At 40.6% G+C, this 23098-nt stretch overlaps 1 protein-coding gene across 1 annotated transcript; it reads right to left on the reverse strand.

Moving 5' to 3' along the window:
• Positions 1-8801: 8801 nt before the first annotated feature.
• Positions 8802-18572, reverse strand: LOC137426255 (uncharacterized). Its single transcript, XM_068114930.2, has 2 exons — positions 18509-18572; positions 8802-14613 (listed from the first exon to the last, which is right to left on the reverse strand). The coding sequence occupies exons 1-2, from the start codon at positions 18568-18570 to the stop codon at positions 13089-13091; spliced, it is 1587 nt and encodes a 528-aa protein (XP_067971031.2). The 5' UTR covers positions 18571-18572; the 3' UTR covers positions 8802-13088.
• Between the last annotated feature and the right edge of the window lie 4526 nt (positions 18573-23098).

Consider the following 23098-nt stretch of genomic DNA (forward strand, 5'->3'; position numbering starts at 1 on the left):
ATGGTATCAGTAGGTTAGGTAGTTGGTAGTAGGTAGGTGTAGTAGGTACCGTACCTGGTAAGACTTGGTAAAAGAGAAGAGCAGACAGTCCTCCCCAATACCTGCATACCTCTTGCCACTATTTTACCCATCACCATGGCATCAGTAGGTTAGGTAGTTGGTAGTAAGTAGGTTGGTAGTAGGTAGGTGTAGTAGGTACCGTACCTGGTAAGACTTGGTAAAAGAGAAGAGCAGAGAGTCCTCCCCAATGGCAATACCTGCATACAATAAATGTCACAAGAAGCTTAAGGAAGTAACTATACGATGTGCTAGCTTAGGGCCTATTTTAAGAAATTTTAACTGGGCTTAACATACGTTTTCACAGTACCGTATGTGTGTCGTCTTCTAACTTCAGTCGCTGTCAGGCGCCAGGGCTGGTTCTCTGACTCTCCGGGCACGGCAGCTTCCTCCACCAGAAGACGTTAGCTTGCAGTGATTAATTCGATGAATTCCGTCTCAACTTCGGATATTTCCGGCCGTGAAAAACTATCCGTATTTCTAAACTAAATATGTAAACCGCTTATACTGTATTTCTGGCCGTGAAAAACTATCCCCGACGGCCTCGAGATTTCTAAAAAATAATTCTTCGTCAATGTTAGAATATTTGATGCCGTTTTCACCCTCCGAAACGCGTAATAATATTTTTTCAAATGCTCGAATCTCATTGGTTCTGGTGTTTGATGACGATTTTCGTTGAAGATAACGAGGTTGGTCTTAACGTATTTTAATTACTAATTAGAGGTTTCATTAGATTGTGAATCAAAGAAAGACGGGTGAAACAAACTCCTATTGAACTTTTTCGCAATTGTTTTATGCAAACTTCCGCATCCGGTCGATGGCGGTATCCATTGAGTGATTTCATTTTAGAAATATTTTTGCAAATGCTCGACTCTCATTGGGTCCGGTGTTTGGTGACGCGTTTTGTTGAAGATAACCAGGCCCGTGCGGGCCGATGTTGGTCTTAAATTATTTTATTAGTACATTGGAGGTGCATAAGATTGTGAATCAAATGATGACGGGTGAAAGAAACTCCTAATGAACGTTTTAAATTTGTTATGCATACTTTCGCATCCGCAAGATGGCTGCCTCCACTGCGCTTCGGATTCTCGAGCCAAGGCATAATCAGGTTTTCAACATAATACGTACTCGTTTATTGACAACACCGGCTTCGCCGGCTATAAACATCCGTTGAATCATATCACACGCAAATCATCAAAATCTAAACAGTACATGGCGCCCATTTTGAAAAAAGATTGAATTCTGCAAAATGGAAGCGGAAACACGTCTTGCTCAGTCGCACGTTTATGTGTGAAGAGTGCGCGCCGAATCTGTAATACGGAAACGGCTGCTACACCTGTTTCTCAGTCGCTTTGCACACGCTGCCGTGTTACTTCGGAGCCGCACGTTTATATAGGAAGAGTTCGTCAGGAGTCGATCTACTCTCTCCGGGTACTTAGAATTTCAACAAAAGCCACATCACTGTTCATATCGGTAAATATTATTCCATCATGTTTTGAAAAACTGGAAAATTGGAAAACTTGGAAAAACAATATAGCCTATTTTACTCCAAGGGGTCCTAGGATTACCCACCCAAAATATCGTTGCGATCGGTTCAGCCGTTTTTGCGGTACCTTCGAACGGACAGTCAGACGGACGGACATTTAGTGAATTATAGTATGATTAAAGGAAATATCTCCAGTTGTTTCATCAGAAGACATCTTCATTCCAAGGGCTCTTTTAAGGATCGTTACTGAACCCAGGACAACATCCAGTTGGAGCTCATTATGTTGTTTCCCCCCCCCCCCCCCCCCCCCCGTATCCCTTTCACATTCAGTATTCCATTAGGTTGTATTTTATCACCTTCTGCTTCAGTTTCCAAGTCATATTTTAGGTTCTCATACTTGAGTTTTTCATACAACTGGATAAATTTCATTCGGCACAGAAACTGGTGAGATATGTTTGGTGAGAAGGAAAAATTAGTTTCGTAAAGACTAGTGTCATTCTGCGTTGGCAGACATGTTGAACATTGCATAAATACAATCACCACAACGTTAATCAAAGTATGCTAACGTCCATGGGAAACAACAATCTGACATTTCAGGCATAACCATTCATCATAGCAAAGCAACTTATGTTATATTTGTTTATTCCTGACACATGAAACACCCCGCAACCCATGCCTGCAGAAAACAGAAATGAGACTTTTTGAAACGCCGGCCACATTTTCCATCCAATCATCATGCAACTTTGTTTAAAAAAAAAAAAAAAAAAAAAAAAATATATATATATATATATATATATATATATATATATATATATATATATATATATATATATATATACATATATATATATATATATATATATATATATATATACATATATATACATATACATATATATATATATATATATATATATATATATATATATATATCGGTAGGAGCTCCTATGTTAAAAGTTTTGTTTCAATTGCTCAGATGATTGTGGAGAAAATGAATTTAAAAGCAAACTGTAACAGCACTCGGTAGGGCACAGGCCTCCGTCATGCTGAACGTAAACTATAAAACTAGAGCAATGCGACTGTGTCACCAATATGCCTCCACATAGTCCCACAATGGGTAGATGCCCTCGTTCCCTATTTTTAAAATGAATAAGTTTCATTGAAATCCCTTCAGCTGTTTTCAAGCATCACATTTTCACCAGCCATGACAGGTTTCACATCGATCGGTGAAGCGGTTTCAGAGAAGGGATTTTTTTTTAATATCGGCTTTCAAACTAATATGGTTGCCATACCACGGTACATATGACCTTTAAAATGTACACTCTGCATATGTATGGGTAGGGGATCACGTTTGTGAAGTTTCGTGTTGATCGGATAAGGTTCGTTTTTCTATCCAAGATGGCTGCCAAACCACGTGACCTACGATGTCATAATTTTCAAATTATATGCAACAGTGGCGTTAGATGATATTTGTAAAATTCCGCATCGATAGGGTAAGCGTTTTCAGAGATTTAATATTCAATTATTTTATATGTTCCTTCAATCCAATATGACTGCCATATCATGTGACCAATGATATTTTGTGATCATCTTTTAATCGCCATGCCGAGTCAATGACACATGTAAAGTTTTGAGTCAATCGATTTGGTGGTTTGGGAGAAGGTGTTTTTTAAGGTTTTAAGTTAAATCCAATATGGCTGCCAAACCATGTGACCTATGATGTCACAAATTTAATATTTCAATACAAATGGGTCATAGATCATGTGCATGTAATTTCAGATTTTTAGGATGAGGAATTCGATTAAAACATTTTTCGCTGGTATACCACCTCACCTATGATGTCATCATTATCATGCTTTTGTTCCCCATTGGGAGTATTTCTCAATGTGCCAAGTTTCAAATTTTTCCATTCAGCGGTTTCAGATAAATAATTTTTTTACTATTTGCATTTAATTCAAGATGGCTGACATAGCACGTGACTTATGACATCACAATTATCATAAAAACATTCTGCATGGGTATCACTCCTACCCTGAAAGTTTCGTCTCAATCGGACATGTGGTTGCTGTGAAAAACGAGGTTTAGCCTGGACGGACGGACGGACGGACAACCCGAAAACATAATGCGTCCGGCCACTTTCGGGGGCGGAGGCATAATTAAATTCCACTTTGACATTATTGGATTAATTTATGAATTTGACATTATGTGTAGTTCAGTGACAAAAAATCTCAATTATATCAATTTCAAATTCAAGCTGTAACGAAACAAAATGTGTAAAAAGTCAAGGGGTGTAAATACTTTCTGTAAGCACTATGTATGGGGTTTAGCCCTATCTCTCAATGGTGAAGAATCACTTTTAAAATCATAGTCTACGGATCCGGATCTTCGCCAAAGTCTAATCAATTTGACCTTGTCGCACAACCAACATGTCCACACAATTTCATAGGAAATCGTCCACAACCTTTTGAGATATTAATCAGGTTCACTATGTTAACAAATATAATTTCGTTCAAAATTTTGGGAGATTAGCAAACCTGTACATTTTTGGAATCATCAGAGCATGGCGAATCCGAAAATCAATGTTGGCATTTGCACAGACACCTGCATGGCCGCCATTTTTGGATTTTCAAAATGGCCGCCATCAAATATATATTTTGCGCTATCTCGGCTTCTCGTCAACCTAGAAACTTAATTAAATATGCTAATCCTATGTTTTCTGGGTCAGGGAATCCAATAAAGGCCTCAAAATAGTGCTCAGGATTATAGAAAAGCCACAAACAAAGGTAATTGAAAACCATTGTCTTTATATTTGTGATATAACTGTATTACATAATACATGATATTGCAAGTCCTTTGAAGTTATAGGTATGGGTTTATAAAGCAAGAAAGTAGCCTTGTTGGTATCAGATTGAACTATAAGTCCTATATACAGGATCTACGAAGTCTATACCGTTCAGGAATATGCTTTTACAGATTCTCATCACTGTCCTGAGTGTCATTTTCGCAAAGGTGTCTACGCAAATGTAAACATTAATTTTTGGATTCCTCATGCTCTGAATATTCCAAAAATGTATAGTTTTGCTAATCTCCAAAAATTTTGAACGAAAAAACATAGTGAACCTGACTATATCCTGCACACAAACAAACAGAGACTTAGCAGTTAAACATAACTGTTAAAAAAAATAAAATCCTCACCCTTTTATATTGCTTGTCTTTTTGATCCACATTCAAACCCCCTCCCTCGCTCCCTTATTTGTTGTAAAGAAGAACAACATAAATAAATATCGTCATTCTTTCGGTTATTCAGTCCCAAAACTTTTTTCCTCCTCCCATCACACTCCATCAATTCATATCTTTTAAATGGGAATTTTATACCTTACTTATCGTCTTTAAAGTGCTACCCTCTTGGTTTAAATTCAACAATCATAAAATTCCCATTTATAAAAGCAAATAAGTAATTTCTTCCGCTGCCTGGTGGTCTTGTACTCCAAGGGGCGGGGAGAGAAGATGGCAAACAAAAAACACAAACAGGCCTACTACCTTAACCACAATTTAACTTTTTCAAATAAAAGCCTTCTAATTGACCACACCCCCCAAGGGATGTCACCTGCTCCAGCTGGTAGCTGAGTCAAAACTCAATTTAGACATATCCTGCCCAATTTTGTGGCCCATATGCCTTCCAAAGCACATATCAAGTCGTAAGTTACTGTGGAGCATTCACTTGTGCAATCACATCAATATAACATTACAACCATCGCAATTCATCCTTGCAAGGCCAGGGCATTATAATTAAATAAGCTTGCTCCTATCGGATATGGGGAGTTTTAATATACCTGTTGTCGGGTTTGTTTCTACAATTATTGCCCCCCATTTTAATGGCAACTCAGAGTCTGTTCAAACCCTCGGAATACTAAACCACCATTGAGGTTTTTTTTTTCTGCCGATGTCCGAGCTGTATGTCGGAGCCGGCTGGGACTTTCAGAATAAAATTTTGCATCAATAATGGGAATAAAAAGTATATGTGGTTGACCAAAAAAAATTGACCTTGACCTAATTTCAAGGTCATGACCAAATTATAGAAATCCACATTTTTACCATAACTCGGCTAAGGTTTGTCCAATCGGAATGAAATTGCCTTCTCTAGATAGCCGAGGGTAAGGTACATTTACATTTAAGTTACATCATACCTCTCTGAGGTAAAGGTCAAGGTCAAATGGTGGTCTTAAAAAAACACATTTCTTGCCATCGCTCAATTTTTCCAATGAGAAATTTTGCAATTTCTCCAATGAGAAATCTCAATTTTGCTAATTTTGCCAATGAATCTGATCTGGGCCTTTAAGGGCCTTTAATCCTATGGGCCTTTAAGGGTATTTTGGGTCTTTGGGGTGTTTTGGGTCTTCGTGGTCTTTTGGGTCTTCAGGGGCTTTTGTTTCCTCTGGGCCTTTAAGAGTCTTTGGGGTATTTTGGTTATTCAGGGTATTTAATGGTATTTTGGGTCTAAAGAGTATTTAAGGGTCTTTAGGGTGTTTTGGGTCTTCATGGTGTTTTGGGTCTTCAGGGTTTTTTGGGTTCGGGGTCTTTTGGGTCTTCAGGGGCTTTTGCCTTTTGGGTCCTCTGAGTCTTTAAGAATCTTTTGCATCTTTGGCATGTTTTCAGTCATCGGGGTCTTTGGGGTATGTTGTGTCTTTGGGGTATTTTGGGGCTTTGGAGTGTTTTGGGTCTTGGGAGTATTTTGGGTCCCCGGGGTGTTTTCGGTCTTCGGGCTGTTTTGGGTCTTCATGGTGTTTTGGGTCATCTGGGTGTTTTGGGTCTTCTGGGTCTTTTGGGTCTTCAGGGTGTTTTGGGTCATTGGGCCATTTGGGTCTTTTGGATCCTCAGGGCCTTTAAGGGTATTTTGGGCCTTTGGGGTGTTTTGGGTCTTTGGGGTATTTTGGGTCTTCAGGGGTCTTGGTGGTCTTAAGGGTCTTGGGGGATTTAAAGTGTCATCAAAGGTCTCAGGGGTCTCAGCAGTCTAAATGTAATTAAGAGCTCACTGACTGTGTTTTGGGTGGTAATTTTACTTGAAGAAGAAGCAGACGTTTTGGCCGCAAAAAACAAACAAACAAACATAATCATATTCATTTGCTCTATTATAATAAGACTAGTGTGGTCATCCGTGCAAATCCCACCGGCATGGATGTGTGTGACATTTGGACATCTTAATTTAGATGCTACACCTGCACATTCAGTTTTACAAAATGGTTACTGGCAATTTATCAGATCCACAAATGATGTAATCTACACAATATATTTACTTCTGATAACATGTGAATGCATATGCATGCACATGGGAAATACAGTTTGAAATGTGTAATTACATCTCATGTAAAATGCGACTTCAAGAGCTCAAATCCTCTCCATCCCCACCCCATTCCTTCCACATCACGCACACTGCACCGGGGAGTGGATCACCCACAAGGGGGATAGTGGGTCACACACAAGGGGGAGAGTGGGTCACACACAGTGGTGAGTGGGTCACACACACAGGGGAGAGTGGGAAACACACATGGGAGTGGGTATCTATCTCTTACTTTTACTCTTTCATTCCAGTCTCCCATTCCCCTTCTCTCCTTCTCCTCACTCCTGACCTCTAACTCATGGGTCACACGTGGGGGAATGGGTCACACACGGGGGAGTGGGTCACACACAAGGGGGAGAGTGGGTCACACAAACACATGGGGGAGTGGGTCACACAAACACACGGGGGAGTGGGTCACACACGCACACACAGGGGAGCGGGACACACACACACACACACACACACACACGAGGGAGTGGGTCACACACAAACTGGGGGAATGGGTCACACACACACACACACACACACACACACACACACACACACGGGAGTGGATCACACACACGGGGGGGGGGAGTGGGTCACACACACGGGGGGGGGGGGAGTTGGTCACACACACGGGGGAGTGGGTTACACACACGGGGGATGGGGTGGGGGGCAGTGGTGTCGGGGATTTCATACATTTGGCTCTGTTACCGGGAAGCCCTTGAGCATTCTGGTAACTGAACAAACCTGGGCAGAACCGACCCTTGTAGTAACATAGTCTGTTGTTGAAGTTTTCAGGCTCCGACCTTGGGCAAAGCTGCATGGACGAGAAGGGAGCTTTTCACTTACTAAACAGCCCCCAATTGTCATGCTTTTCCTCTTATCTTTAAAGTCTCCTTTCATTATTTTCTGTACAGTATATAAACCCTGGCCTGCTGTGTTCTAATTTGATAATTAGAACAAAATGGTGGATATTTGTTTTTGAAGCCCCTCCCAGACCGGGTGTAGCCACTCCCCCGGACAGACAGACAGAATCACCTACGGAGAATATATATCTAGATTCTATCCCTAAATGTTGAAGGTCAAGGACATTCGGTTGTCCAAAAAAAGACATGACAATCATTAAATTGTGGGCACCATGAGAGATTTACCCTTGGCGCTCGCTTTGTGATCTTTGTGCAAGTTGTTGTCTCAGCAGCATCCAAGGGAGAAGAAAGCACCTGCGCCAAGTCCCGTTACAACTGCCTGGCTCAGGACAGAGGGCCGGTGTTTTGAGCTTGTATCCAAGTTGTTCACCACGTGTCCTTCCCCCTCCCTTTAATGGAATTCCTCCACATGACCATTCTGCCTCCAAGTGTGAAATGTCCCTCCATTGTATCCCTCTGCTTTGCCCTTCAAGTGCTTTCCCCTTCCTCCCCCCTTTTCTGCTACATTCTTCTTCTTCTGTTAAGTTCTGCTCTTTTCTGTGTTCTCTCTCTTCCACGAGCCTCCAATTAATAAAAACAGTCCCAATTATTCCCACCTTGTGGGGTCGGGCAAGAAAATATTTTGTTCTAAATCTTCCATGAACTGGCTGACCTGGCTTGACGTTTGATTAAAAGTGGCAGGAATTCGGAATTTGAACAGGTGATAACTCACTCGTCAACTCTTCACGAAAGAAGCAATGATTTATTTTAATTACACCAAGTAATGCCAGCAGATGACCTCCATCTGAGAAACTTCACTCTTTGTGGTGCAATACCCTGCCTGCAAAACACCAATCTGTTATAATTGGGCCGGGAATCAATCCCAGACTAGACAGCTTAAAGGTAAGTGCACTAACTCTGTGCTTGGTCTAAATACAATGTTTGAAACTATACTGATCACCCGAAAGTTATACCTCTTTAAAGGTAAATGATGTGTCGTACAGGCACAAAACTGTATACAATGCAACTGTTGAAATAGCCAAATACTTTTTTAATTAAAGAGAAACAAAACATGAAGTTCAAAAATTGAGTAATACTAAATCAAACCTTTATTAATTTTAACATACATACTTATATGAAAATGCAACATTCAGCAGAAAATCCAACCATATTAATTTTAAATGTGATTTGAAAATGTATTTCATCAGAACAATGAGAAGGAATATTCAGGTTTTGAAATTTCATTTAATTTTTCCTTTAATTCTGACAGGGGCTCAGAGATAATCAAGAAAGATAAACTGTATGAGCCTAAAGAGAAAATATTCAACTGTGACAGTTGATAAGTTCACTACTTTATAATGAAGGCTAACTCAGTGGAATGCAAAACTCGGTGGAATGACCTCATAAAGAACTTCAAGATATAATCTTGAACTATTAAAATCATTGTGACTCTAAATAATTTTAGGCATTGTACTCATTTTTGCTCAGAGAAGCAATGTTATATTTAGAAACTACAGAAACAGAAAAAAAAAACAATGTGAGACTCCGCCACGACATCACCATTGAGAAAACAAACAATGTGAGACTTCCCCACACATCAACATTGAGAAAAAACACAATGTGAGACCACCATGACATCATCATTGAGAAAACAAACAATGTGAGACTCCCCCACGACATCAACATTGAGAAAAAAACAATGTGAGACTCCACCGCAACATAAACATTGAGAAAAAACAATGCGAGACTCCCCCACACATCAACATTGAGAAAAAAACAATGTGAGACCACCATGACATCAACATTGAGAAAAAACAATGTGAGACTCTGCCACACATCAACATTGAGAAAAAACAATGTGACTCTGCCGCACATCAACATTGAGAAAAAACAATGTGAGACTCTGCCACACATCAACATTGAGAAAAAAACAATGTTAGACTCCCCCACACATCAACATTGAGAAAAAAACAATGTGAGACCACCATGACATCAACATTGAGAAAAAACAATGTGAGACTCTGCCACACATCAACATTGAGAAAAAACAATGTGACTGCCACACATCAACATTGAGAAAAAACAATGTGAGACTCTGCCACACATCAACATTGAGAAAAAAACAATGTGAGACTGCCATGACATTGTAGGAGCTATGCTCCAACGTAAATCGAAAGAATGGACGCGACAAAAAGCTGGAATTCGTCCGAGTTTCTTTATTGTGTCAAATCAACTCGGGTACTCTGAAAAGCCCGTTTATCGGGCAGCAATATATATACACATTATCCCGGAGCGTTTGCCCGGGCAAGGCGAGAGGGGGCGTGCCCGGGCGTCCTGGACGAGGCCTGGCAAGTCGAGAGCGGGCATGCCCGGGCGTCCTGGACGAGCCCGGCATGGTGATCGCTCCGCGTCCTCGGTAGGTGCAAGGCGATTGTGTATACCCAGCGGTAGCCGCTACAACATCAACATTTAGAAAAAAACAATGTGAAACTCTGCCATGACATCAACATTGATTTTAAAAAAACAATGTGAGACTCCACCACAACATAAACATTCAGAATAAAAAATGTGACATCAACATCAACATTGAGAAAGAAACAATGTGAGACTCTGCCACAACATAAACATTGAGAATAAAAAATGTGACATCAACATTAACATTGAGAAAGAAACAATATGAGACTCTGCCACAACATAAACAGTGAGAAAAAAATGTGAGACTCCACCACAACATAAACATTGAGAAAAAAATGTGAGACATCAACATCAACATTGAGAAAGAAACAATGTGAGACTCCGCCATGACATCAACATTGAGAAAGTCTCCACCATGTCAATGCCAGCCAGCCCTCTATGATTCAGATGAGTTTACCAGCCATTGTAAAGATCCAGTGGACTGTGCTGCAGATGCTCCAACCCATAGCACAGACGTTTGGAACCTTTGGACTTCCATCTTTTTAAAATAGTTATTTGTCTTTTTTGAGGTGGCTTTCTTGTACAATATGATGAAGATGATTATGCGACCTGGGATCACGGTATATTTAATTTGGAAAGATAATTGCACAGTGCTAATCTGTAACATAACAGCAAGTACACCTTTATTAGCGCTGAGGAAGCGCCTCTAGCGAATGACTTCCAGCCAGTGTAACGCGAATTCCTGTCACAGGAATTCTGAGATCATATAAGTGTGACGTGGCAGTTCCTGATTGGTTCGTGTTGGGGAACCCCTTCTCGCTGCCGACGTGACGTAAATTCGCGCACGCGCACTGGTGAAGCGCGAGCTTCGGCCCAAGGTTCTTATTATTATTATTATTATTTTTGTATACAAGATCGAGGCTCGAACCATGATCGAGGCTCGAAATTCCATGCCCGAACCTCAGCGCAATCCAAGAGGATTCACTTGTTTTATGATAAGGAAAGTTTTGAAAAATATAGTAATTACCGAAATGTGAAAATTCCATTTCCCTTGAAACTACATACAGTCACGTGAAAAAGTAAGTACATCCCATGTAAAGTTTTGACTTTTTCAACATATTTCAACATACAGCTATTTGATCTTCATTTCAACAATATTGATAGATAAAGGTGATATAATATAACAAATATCATGAAACATTTACATTTTGTAGTCCATTGTATAATTTAAATAAACATAAATGCAAATTTCGCATGTGGAAAAAGTAAGTACACCCTTACATTTATCACTACTTCAAATACCTAAAATTAGAATGAGGTGCCCCAGCTCAGGTGGAAATGATTCGAACATCGTTAGAGAGGATCTTGGAGGAACCTGTCTTATTTAAACCTCAGACATTTAGTTTGGTTTGCTCTTTGTTGTTGAAGTGTGTGGCGTCACCATGCCTAGATCAAAAGAGCTCTCTGAGGCCTTCAGAAAGAAAATTATAGATGCCTACGAGTCTGGGAATGGATTCAAAAAGATCTCCAAACAATTTGAAATCAATCATTCGACTGTCCGGAAGATCATCTACAAGTGGAGAAGATTCCAAACAACTGCCAACTTGTTCAGGCTAGGCCACCCCAGCAAGTTCAGCCCGAGAGCAGACCCCAGGATGCTGAAAGAAGTCTCTAAGAAGCCCAGAATGTCATCACGGGACCTTCAGGTAGCTCTTGCCACTGTTGAAGTCAAAGTGCACGAGTCTACCATTAGAAAGAGGCTGCACAAATTTGATCTACATGGGAGGTGTGCCAGGAGGAAACCTTTGCTGTCCAGAAAGAACATCAGGGCAAGACTAAAGTTTGCCAATGAATACCGAGGCAAAAACCAGCACTTCTGGAACAATGTGCTCTGGACAGATGAGTCAAAGGTAGAGCTATTTGGTCACAGTACCAGAAGACATGTTTGGCGAAAACCAAAGACAGCGTTTGACCACAATAACCTGATACCAACTGTAAAGCATGGTGGTGGAAATAAAATGGTTTGGGGCAGCTTTGCTGCATCAGGGTCTGGGCAGCTCACCATCATAGAATCCACTATTAATTCTTCATTGTACCAGAGGGTGCTTGAGGATAATGTGAGGCCATCTGTCGGAAAGTTGAAGCTCAACCGAAGGTGGAACTTGCAACATGACAATGACCCTAAACATACCAGTAAATCCACCAATGAATGGCTGAAATGAGAGAAATGGAGGGTTCTGGAATGGCCAAGTCAAAGCCCGGATCTAAATCCCATCGAGATGTTGTGGGGGGATTTGAAACGAGCTGTGCATGCAAGAAACCCTTCAAACATCACACAGCTGAAAAGCTGGAATTCTGCATGGAGGAGTGGGCAAAATATCTCCCAGTCGATGTCAGAGACTGGTAGACAGTTATAAGAAACGCCTACTTGAGGTTGTTTCTGCCAAAGGGGGCAATACCACCTATTAGAGCCAAGGGTGTACTTACTTTTTCCACATGCGAAATTTGCATTTATGTTTATTTAAATTATACAATGGACTATAAAATGTAAATGTTTCATGATATTTGTTATATTATATCACCTTTATCTATCAATATTGTTGAAATGAAGATCAAATCGCTGTATGTTGAAATATGTTGAAAAAGTCAAAACTTTACATGGGGTGTACTTACTTTTTCACGTGACTGTATGTCGACACAACAATTGCTGAAAGAACGAGTTACAACTTCTGAAGACTTAAAATAAGAGGCATTACTTTTGATGCAATTGTTAGGGCATGTGCCCTTCCCTAATTTTATTTGAAAAGCTATTTGATTAGCAAACTAAAAAGAAATGCGTAAGCTCATGCTATAATGGCAATGCTTGTGCTGATATGACACAGAAATGTGCTGGTTTTTCCTCCTACAAAACTAGTGGAACCAGAAGTGAAATGCCAAGAAAAAGTCGCAAATTATGAAAAATGAATGATGCAGAAAAGCTATCAGATGTAGACATCATCATTGGTGGGGGTGGTCGATCATATGTACCGAAGAATTGTTGCCAATTGTGTGTTGATATGCAGCTCATGTAATTTGCTGTTACCACTGTTTCATCTGAATTTGAACACAAAAGGTTGTTTGAATCTACAATGATATCTGTTTTTCTTTTAATCCAGCTGACAAAGTGCAGCATATTGCAATCACAAAGCCAAGGATTCTTAGAAGCAGTGAGGTTTTTAAATTGCAGTAGCCATCCAAAAAATCCTTCAGGAAGTGACTTAATACTATTGTTGGAAATTGAAAGAGAAATCAGCATTGGTGTAGGGGTTAGCAACCTTGCGGGTAGCTCAGTAAGCAGGTTGCTTTGCAAATTGAGGTTTTGAAGTGCATTTGTGTGTTCGAAAATAGTTGGCTGAACGGTTTGCAGGTAGTTCCAACTGAGGTCCAACTTCAAAAGTTTGTCTAACCCAATGAATGCTGAGGTTTCGATGCAGTTAATATGATTATGACTGAGATCTAGTGAAGTTGCGTCACTTGGGAAACTGCTAGGAACATAATGGAGACCCCGTGAGCTACAGTTGACCTGTGTCCCAATGCAAAGACACACATCACATGCTTTATGATCAATTCCGTTGGAAGATTCCTTTGTCGGAATCTCACACATTATATCATCTAGTCCCTCAATTGCAATGACCTGCTTCTGTGTTTCATAACACGATGAACATGAAGACTGTGTTTCAGTCTCCGAACTGGAACACTGTGTGTTATGACACAATGGGGAGGAGAAAACCTTATGTTGGTTTCTTTTAAGCCATTTAAAGAGATGATAGATCTCTGCGAAATTGCATTTCCACTTGTTTTCATGCAATGTTATCTTCATAAGGCTTGGGATATTATCAAATGCACCATCAGGAATGACTTCCAGATTGTTATAATGAAGTAGTAAAATCTCCAATCCCTGAAGTTTATCGAATATCCCAGGAGGTAAGAAGTCAATATTGTTTCCCTGGAGGCCAAGCCAATTGAGCTTTGAGAGCATGGAAAACATTTGAGGGTCCAGTATTCTTAGTTTATTGAAACCAAGATTCAGTTTTTTTAGTTCAGGTGTACTTCCATTCACATCTGCTCTTTCAAAGTGGAATTCGTCGAGACTGTTGAAGCTCAGATCCAGGTTGGAAAGCTTCCTGAGATGAGAAAATGCTCCAGCTGGGATGTTCCATAAGTGGTTGTATGTAAAGCTTAGAACTTCTGTGTCTTCAGAGATATTCTTGGGAATTTCAGTGATATATGAGAAGGAGAAATCGCAGATGGGAAGGTTGGAGTCATGGTGGTAACATCGTTCATGCATTTCTTGAGCTCGAGTGAAGATGGAGACACCACAGAGAGTGAGGAGCAGCAGATGCAAAGCCATGATGAGAAGGATGATTATGAATGATGTGACACACCAACTGGGAGTGGTAGGAGAGATGGAAATATAGTTCATCAACATAATCCTATTTGTTACTACATAATCATGTACACCACATTATCATTACTTCTGGAAACAAATATTGCTGACATGACAATACCCTTCTCCCGATGCATTTTTACAACTTAAAAATACTTCGCTTATTTATTACCTCCGCCACCAAAGGTAGATGGAGATTATGTTTTCACCCCTGTCTGTCTATCAGCAGGATATCTCAAAAAGTTGATTCAGACTAAATTTCGTGGAGAGGTTGGGTATGTGACAAAGACGAAATTAGCAGATTTTGGTGAAGATCCGGATCTGGATGTGAGAAGTTTTTAAAGTGATTCTTCACCATTGAGAGATAGGGCAAAAAACAATATATATGTAGCATGAAATCTCAAAATGTTGTGGACGGATTCTACTGAAACTTGCTTTTCGCTTCGCACGCACGGCTTAAAAATCTCCTCGGATATATAATCATTTAAGATTTGTTTATTGACATACAAGCCTAAAAATGATGTTGGCTCATGGTTGGTCCGTACAGGACAAAACATTGCAGCCTCATTGCTGAATTGTTAATGATTTACAAGGTTAAAAAAAACAACTAAAGTTAATAATATCATCATAGCAGAACAGCATCAGAATGCATCTGAGCATTCCTGTCATCATTCAACAATCTGATAATATAGGGGATTGCACTTTTTTGGTAGCGTTCAGGTTTACTTTTCATTTCACAGAATCTATCACTACGACACAGTTGTCTGCGTAATGATTGTTTTTCAGTCACCAATCTGGAAATCGACTATACCGGTACAAAGAATATGTGAAGTTTTTACAAAGTTTTCCTGTAGGGAGTTCAGCTGGCATGTTGGTGGGAGTCATAGCTCGTAGCCAAGATAATCCTCAGTGTGCATATTTTGCAACCCTCCAGTCATAGCTATCTGCTGTTGTGTTACAGAGGAATGCCATAGCAATACTCCAGCACCGGTCTGATGTAAGATGTATACACGGTAATCAGATCTTCTTTTTATCAGAATATGGAACTTCTTCAATGATCTGTGTACGTAAAACCTTCTTGAAACCTTTGAGCCACTTGAGGACATTGCTAAATACAACACCCAGTAATTTAACCTGCTGACTTACCTGTAATTGAACAATGTTTTTAATGTTACAATTATGCACAATCAAATTTGACTTTTGACATCAAACTGTACAGAAGTGATATTATTGTTTGAGTTATTATAATAATAATAATTCATTTATTTTGTATAGCGTTTTTCAAGAAGCCCAAAGGCGCTTTGACAGAGTGGAAAACATAATGCATAACAATACATGAAAACAACAATTGCAAAAAGACAAGAATCAATAGGGAAATATTTCAAGCAAAAGGAGGGAGAAGGAGAAGAGATAGTCAGGGGTTAAATGCTGTGGGTTGAATGTTGAATGCAGTGTTGAACAGGTGGGTCTTTAGTGATGTTTTGAATGTGGTGAGTGAGGAGGAGTCTCTGATGGTGTGAGGTAGTGAGTTCCAGAGGGTGGGAGCAGCGATGGAGAAGGCCCTGTCCCCCCAGGATCTGAATTTGGTCCGGATGGAGGGGGTCAGGAGGTTGGTACCAACAGAGCGGAGGTTGCGGGTGGGAGTGTGTCTGGAGAGGAGGTCAGCCAGGTAGGATGGGGCCAGGTTATGGAGGGCTTTGTATGTCAAGAGGAGGATTTTGTTCTGGATTCTCTGGGGGATGGGGAGCCAGTGAAGCTTACGGGGGTGATGTGGTCACGGGTCCGGGAATGGGTGAGTAGACGGGCAGCGGAGTTCTGAATGTATTGGAGTTTATTGGTGATTTTTGAGGGTGAACCATAGAGGAGGCTATTGCAGTAGTCCAGACGGGAGGTGATGAAGGCGTGGATGAGGGTTTCTGCAGCCGTGGAGGAGAGGGATGAGCGGAGACGGGCAATGTTTTTCAGGTGAAAGAAGGCTGACTTTGTGAAAGAAGGCTGACTTTGAGTTATTCCCATCATTTTATTGATAAACACGGACAAATGTATGTCCACGCATTTTGGTGTTTTCTATGTTGGCCACTAAAATGTCTCAAAAAGGAGATTGTACAAACCATATAATTTTCAAAACCCTGTGAATGTTACGAACATAAACAAAGATTTGAACGCATCCCAACCATTTTCATGCACCTGCTTAAAGAGTATTAACATTGTTTACATTGGCTATGAATATGTAAATTGTCATTAATAACATAACATGATTAAATAGGTACTGTATTTCATATTAAACTAAAAACAAGCAAGGATATAACTGGTAAAGTCTTGAAGAAGACAAAAAAGAAAGAACTAGAACGGCACTCAGTAGAGCGCACACCTCCGCCTGGCTAAACAGTTTATGTTTTGTATCCCACTGATAGGCTGGATCTGGATTCGGACCTGAACCAAAATCAAATCGGCTTGTTCGTGTCACCAAACCAACTCATCCACCTAGTTTAGTCATAAATCATCCATAACGTTTTTAGATATCATGTTATACATCGCTTTTCGTCCGATCTCTCAATGGTGTAGAATCACTTAAAAATTAAATAATTCTCGTACCCGAATCCATATTCATATCTTCACCAAAATCGAATCGAATCGTCCTTGTCAGACACCAGATCTCTCCACAAAGTTTCGTCCAAATCCGTCACAACTTTTTGAGATATCCTGCTATGTATCGTTTTTGGCCCTATCCCCCAATGGTGAAGAATCCCTTAAAAATTTCTACTAGCCGGATCCGAATCCGGATCTTCACCAAAATCTAATTATTTCGTCCGTGTCACATACACTACCTCTCTGCCAAATTTTGTTTCAATCCGTCCACAACTTTTTGAGATATCTTGTTCGCAGACAGACAAACAGACAGAATGAAAAATCACTCATAGAGCGACACTTGGCAAAACAGAACAAAGTAGAATGGCACTCGGTATAGCATCATTTTGACCTCAAAATAATTGGTGGTTGAAGTCAGTGACTTGATATACAAGTCGTCTTCAAATTTTAAGTTAATCAAATGAAAATTGACAATTTTAGAAATTTGCCCTATGTTGATCTTTTGGCCTATGTTGACCTCAAAATAGTTGGTGGTTGGTTTCATTAAGCTGATATGCAAATCCTATTCAGGTTTCAAGTCAATCGGATGAAAATGGAGGATTTTAGGAATTTGAAAAAAGTGGTTGACCTAAAGCCTATGTTGATCTTTTGGCCTATGTTTATTCTCAAAAATAGTTGGTGGTTGAATTCAGTTCGCCGATATGTAAATCCCATTCAAATTTCAAGTCAATTGAGGATTTTAAAAATTCGAAATGGTTGTTGACCTTTGGACTATGTTGACCTTTTGGCCTTTTGACCTCAAAAATATATATGATTTTGTCGGACCACAAACTCTACCATTTCGTGAGGTTTCGTGAAGATCGGTTTAAAATTGTGACCTGTAGGCAAGTATAAGTGAGTGGACAGACAAACACACACGCACATACAAACCGGAGTGATCAACATACTTGTCCCAAAAAAAAAATTTGCTGCTAATAACGCACAAGACCAACCAATATACTTGAAAAATCTTCGATTTTCGCAAGTAACAAACAAACAAACAGGGGTGAAAACTTAATGTTCATCCATCTTTGGTGGTGGAGGTAATAAGTAAGTACTGTATTTCATATTGAACTAAAAATAAGCAAGTATATAACTGGTAAAGTATGGGAGGAGACAAAAAAGAAAGAAATAAGACAAAAGAGGCTAAGAAAGGAAAGCAAATAAATGAGTAATGTGTCACACAAATATGTGAAAGGTGAGTGTCATAAAACTGAAATATACAAGTAAAATATAGAAAAGAGAATATGCATGAGAAAACTACTTACTCTTGTTTTTGTCTGACTTGACATGTCGTTGATCCAGACGCAGTCGTGGTTTTATACCACATTTTAGTGTGCGGCAAGGAAGGCAAGCACAAAGACTTGGCATAGACAGAGGAAAAGGAAACCATAAACTATACTCAGACCATTCAGCAACATTTCAGTTCCATGATGATTAATTATAAACTTAATTCCTTGAAAAGTTATATCATTTAAGAAACTATACTCCGGAAGGTTGTTTTTTTCCAAAAAAGAATCCATGAGTTGTTTTAAAAAATCACAAATATAAAACTTTTAATTTAATACTTTGAACTTTTCAAAGGTTTAGTGTAACAATAATTTCCTATGAAAATGACAATTTATGTTGTGATTTTTCCTTTGATCGAGTGAAATGGTTGATGATGTCATTATTGGTGTTATTGCATTTTAAATGCAGTGGATGCATGATTTTTATCGTTTTGTCATAGATCTTTGTATTTGCATCAATTAATTAAAGAGTAGAGAAAAATTAACTAGGTTGATGATCGTATTGAAAACAGCAACTCACCATGGCTCAGAATCAGTCATCATTGCTGGACATGAGAGGGAATTGCCAAGGCCGATGGAGGCATCGCACGAAGAGGTTAGAACCCTGGAGACAAGGTCAGGCAGGTGATTGTTGTTTGAGAGGTGAAAAAGACAACTTATCAAACCACATTGCAAGATGGACAGGAGAGAGTGAGAGTGAGAGTGTTCACTGCTGGAGGAATGTTTGTGAACGCATCACATCATATCACTTTTCCGATATGTTTTCCTTGATGAACATGGGGACTCGTGAGCCACTCCAGAGGTGTTGGTAAAAGGCCGATCGTAATGGGCAGGTGCTCCATCTTGGAGGTGCTCCATCTTGCAGGCACGCAATGTTGCAGGTGCCCCATCTTGCAGGTGCTCCATCTTGCAGGTGCTCCATCTTGCAGGTGCCCCATCTTGTAGGTTCTCCATCTGTATGACGCTTTGGAGTTGCAGGCTTTCTGGGGCTACAGCATTGATCCGTTCACTAATTTACCTCCGGGTCGAGCTGTAACCCCCCCCCCCCCCCCCCCCCCCCCACAAATTTGGAGAGAGAGAGAGAGAAGAAAGGAAAGGGAAAGAGAAAGAGAAAGAGAAAGAGGAAAGAGAAAGAGAAGAGAGAGAGAGAAAGAAAGGAGAGAAAGAGAAAGAGGAAAGAGAAAGAGAAAAGAGAAAGAGAAGAGAGAGAAAGAGAAAGAGAAAGAGAGAGAGAAAGAGAGAAAGAGAAAGAGAAAGAGGAAAGAGAAAGAGAAAGAGAAGAGAAAGAGAAAGAGAAAGAAGAGAAAGAGAAAGAGAAAGAGAGAAAGAGAAAGAGAAAGAGAAAGAGAAAGAGAAAGAGAGAAAGAGAAAGAGAGAAAGAGAAGAGAAGAGAAGAGAAGAGAGAAAGAGAAAGAGAAAGAGAAAGAGAAAGAGAAAAAGAGAAAGAGAAAGAGAAAGAGAAACATTTGACATTTGTCCCCGTTTGTTGCCAGGAAAACATTGTTCACAGTGAAAACCCAAAAAACAATTCAAGGCAATGGCTGTACAAGTTTAAAATGGGAGACAAGATAAATCATAAATTCATTGTAAGAGAACCATCAGCCAGTTGACATAAGGATGCCTTGATACACCACCGTTGTGAGAACACTGTGCAATCATTCGATTGAAACTCAAGATTTACACGAGATGTGACGAAGGCTTTAAAAAGGTGAACAACATCATCAGAATTACAGGCATTTTGCATCCTGTGTTTTCTTGACAAGTATATGGCAAGTTTTGCTTCAGAAGACAAATAGTTGACTAAAAGGCACTCATCTTTACACAGGCGGGAAGTAGTGAAACCGAAGATAAAAACACAATGCGTAAAAATTAGGCCAAGCCCCCGGACCACACGCGATAAAACTGTAAAGAGGGGTGCCAACCTAGGGCAATCAACAAAAATGTGAGAAACGGTTTCCGTCGCACTGCAAAACGGACACAATTCCGTGTTATCGGAACATATGCGATGCAATAAAACATTTGATGGTAAAATGTAGTGCGCCAGACGCCACTGTAAGTCTCCGGAGCGCTTGGCGATGGGGGCCTTGTACATAGTAAGCCAATTGATAGTGGTGGAAGGAGTAGTCCAGAACATTCTCCCCCAGTGCGCTTGCGGTTCTGCGGGTCTATCGTGAACAAGGGTTAAAACACACAAAGCATAAACACAAGATTTCTCCATCAAATGAAAAGGGGTGAAGCCCTGAAAATGAAGTAGAAGTCTAGGAAAGAGAAATTCGGATAAAGAAGGGCTAGCTTCCACCTGTGGGGCCCATTTTAGCCTGGTTCCCTTGAAAAAACGCAGGATCACAGAAAAGATCCTTCCTATGACTCGAATGGATCGAACTCCAGTGGCTACAGCAACGTCAGCAGCTGGCTTCCACTTGTAAGGAAAAGGGGTTCTGAGATATTTAACCTTGATGCATCCGACGTCAATAAACTTTTGCATAAAAGCACGGTCACTGCAGACCCCTTCAAAAATGGGGTTTATAAAGATGGGCTCGTTTAAAAACAGCTCAAGGGAATAGTTCCTGTTGTCACGGCGAACAGTAACCGCTTGCCATGCCTCCAGCATACTCCTATAGAATAGGGGGACTGGTGTTACATCAACTTTCGTGGTGTCTATAAGGAACAGTTCTTGGTCGTAGTTGAGTTTCCCTGCTTGCTGAAGCAGGCAGTGAGCCGACGCTTTCCACGAGACGTCGGTGTACAGCAGCCTACGAAGTGAAAGGAGGCGAAAAGCCTCACTTTGCTAGAAACAGCAATCAGTCCATGTCCTCCTTGAGCAGCAGGCAGGCTTAGTACACCAGGTCGAAGCCAGTGCTTACCTCCCACAAAAAAGTCGATAAAAGTAGCTTGTAGCTTTTTGAGAATGAAATCTGGGGGCTGCAGTGCCATTAAAACATGCCAAAGCATTGATGCCGCAAGGTTATTTATAACAAGGGTTCGGCCCCGATAAGAAAGTTGACAAAGTAAACCCTTCCATTTCAGCAACCATCTCAGTTTTGATTATAAGAGACTCCCAGTTTTTTAAAATGAAGTTTCCAGGGCTGAGAAAAACACTGAGATAAAGGATTCCATCCCTTGTCCATTCAAGTTGTTCGGGCAGAGTTGGAGGAATGGCTCCATTTTGTGGACCAAGGTAAAGAGCCCTGCTCTTCTTCCAATTGACCTTTGCAGAGCTTGCCAAACTAAATTCATGGACACATTGGACCAAGGCGGAGACATCTTCATCCGAATGAACGATTACGCAAAGATCGTCCGCATAAGCGATCACTTTAACTGGGTGCGCCGCTGGTTGCGGAAGGAAACTGAGAAGACGTGCACGCAAGCGAACAAGCAAAGGTTCAAGTGCGAGGGAGTACAGGAAGCTGGACAAAGGACATCCTTGGCGAATGCCTCTACTAGCCGGGAAAGGTGGACATAAAATATTGTTAACCTTGAGTAGACTAAAAATATTATTATACAGTAACTGTACGTGAGAGATAAAATTTTCTGGAAACCCAAACCCACGTAAAACCGAAAAAAGATAAAAGTGATCAATGGTATCAAAGGCCTTTTCTTGGTCTAAAAAAACCAGACCAACATTTCTTTGTTTAAGATCACAGATATCAATTAAATCACGCACGATAAAAATACTGTCATGTATTGTCCTTTTCGGAACACAGTAGCATTGATCGGGGTGTATGATGTCGCCAATCACGGGCCTGAGCCGGTTGGTAAGAGCCTTGGAGAAAACTTTGTAATCCGTACAAAGCAGTGAGATGGGACGCCAATTTTGCGGTTGCTGGAGGTCTCCTTTCTTTGGGACCAGGGCGAGTACCACCCTACGACAGCTTAGTGGCAGTAAGCCTAATCGTAGGCTGTCAACCAAAACTTCAAGTAACTCTGGTCCCAGGAGGTCCCAGAAAGCTTTGTAAAATTCTGCAGGTATCCCATCCAAGCCAGAGGCCTTACCTGAAGGTAAGGTTTGTAAAGCAGCATGGAGTTCTTCCATGGTTAGCTCCTTGTTCAGTTGCAGGCACGCAGACTCCGACGTGGGTAAGGAGGAAGTCAAGGATCCTGTGATCTCGTTATCGATTCCCTTAGTGCGATACAGGTCAGAGAAGTAGTTCTTGAGGGAATACCTGATGTCTTTTTGATCGTGCATTATTCTTCCTTCCTTCGCCCTTACTGAAGTTATCTGCTGACCTCTCTTAGTTCGGACTTCCAGTGCAAAAAAGAACTTGGAGGAGGTATCCAAATGACAGGTTCTCCATTCGGAGACGAATCAGCGCTCCTCTAGCTTGCTTTGCACATAGATCAGCAAGAAGAGCTTTTTTCTTCGCCAGCAGAAAGTTTGTTCTCTCAGTACTAGAGGCCGAGAGGTTGGATTGCAAGGATAATATTTCCTTGGCAATCAGGGATTGAAGGGCAGAGTTGTGTTGAGTACGATAAGCTCCATATTGTTGGCAAAACAATCTCATCTGTACTTTGGCATTGTCCCACCACTGCCCAAGGCGGGGGAAGGATGGTTTACGTTGGAGCAAGGCC

Source organism: Myxine glutinosa, chromosome 1, assembly GCF_964187855.1.
Source record: "Myxine glutinosa chromosome 1, kmMyxGlut1.1, whole genome shotgun sequence".
Lineage (NCBI taxonomy): Eukaryota > Metazoa > Chordata > Myxini > Myxiniformes > Myxinidae > Myxine > Myxine glutinosa.

Excerpts from the sequence above, each read along its gene's own strand:
- LOC137426255 (XM_068114930.2), bottom strand. The coding sequence starts at position 18,570 with ATGTGGTATAAAACCACGACTGCGTCTGGATCAACGACATGTCAAGTC. Across the intron at positions 14,614-18,508 it reads CAAGTCAGACAAAAACAAGA|TTGGTGTGTCACATCATTCA; the intron begins GTAAGTAGTTTT and ends TACCACTCCCAG.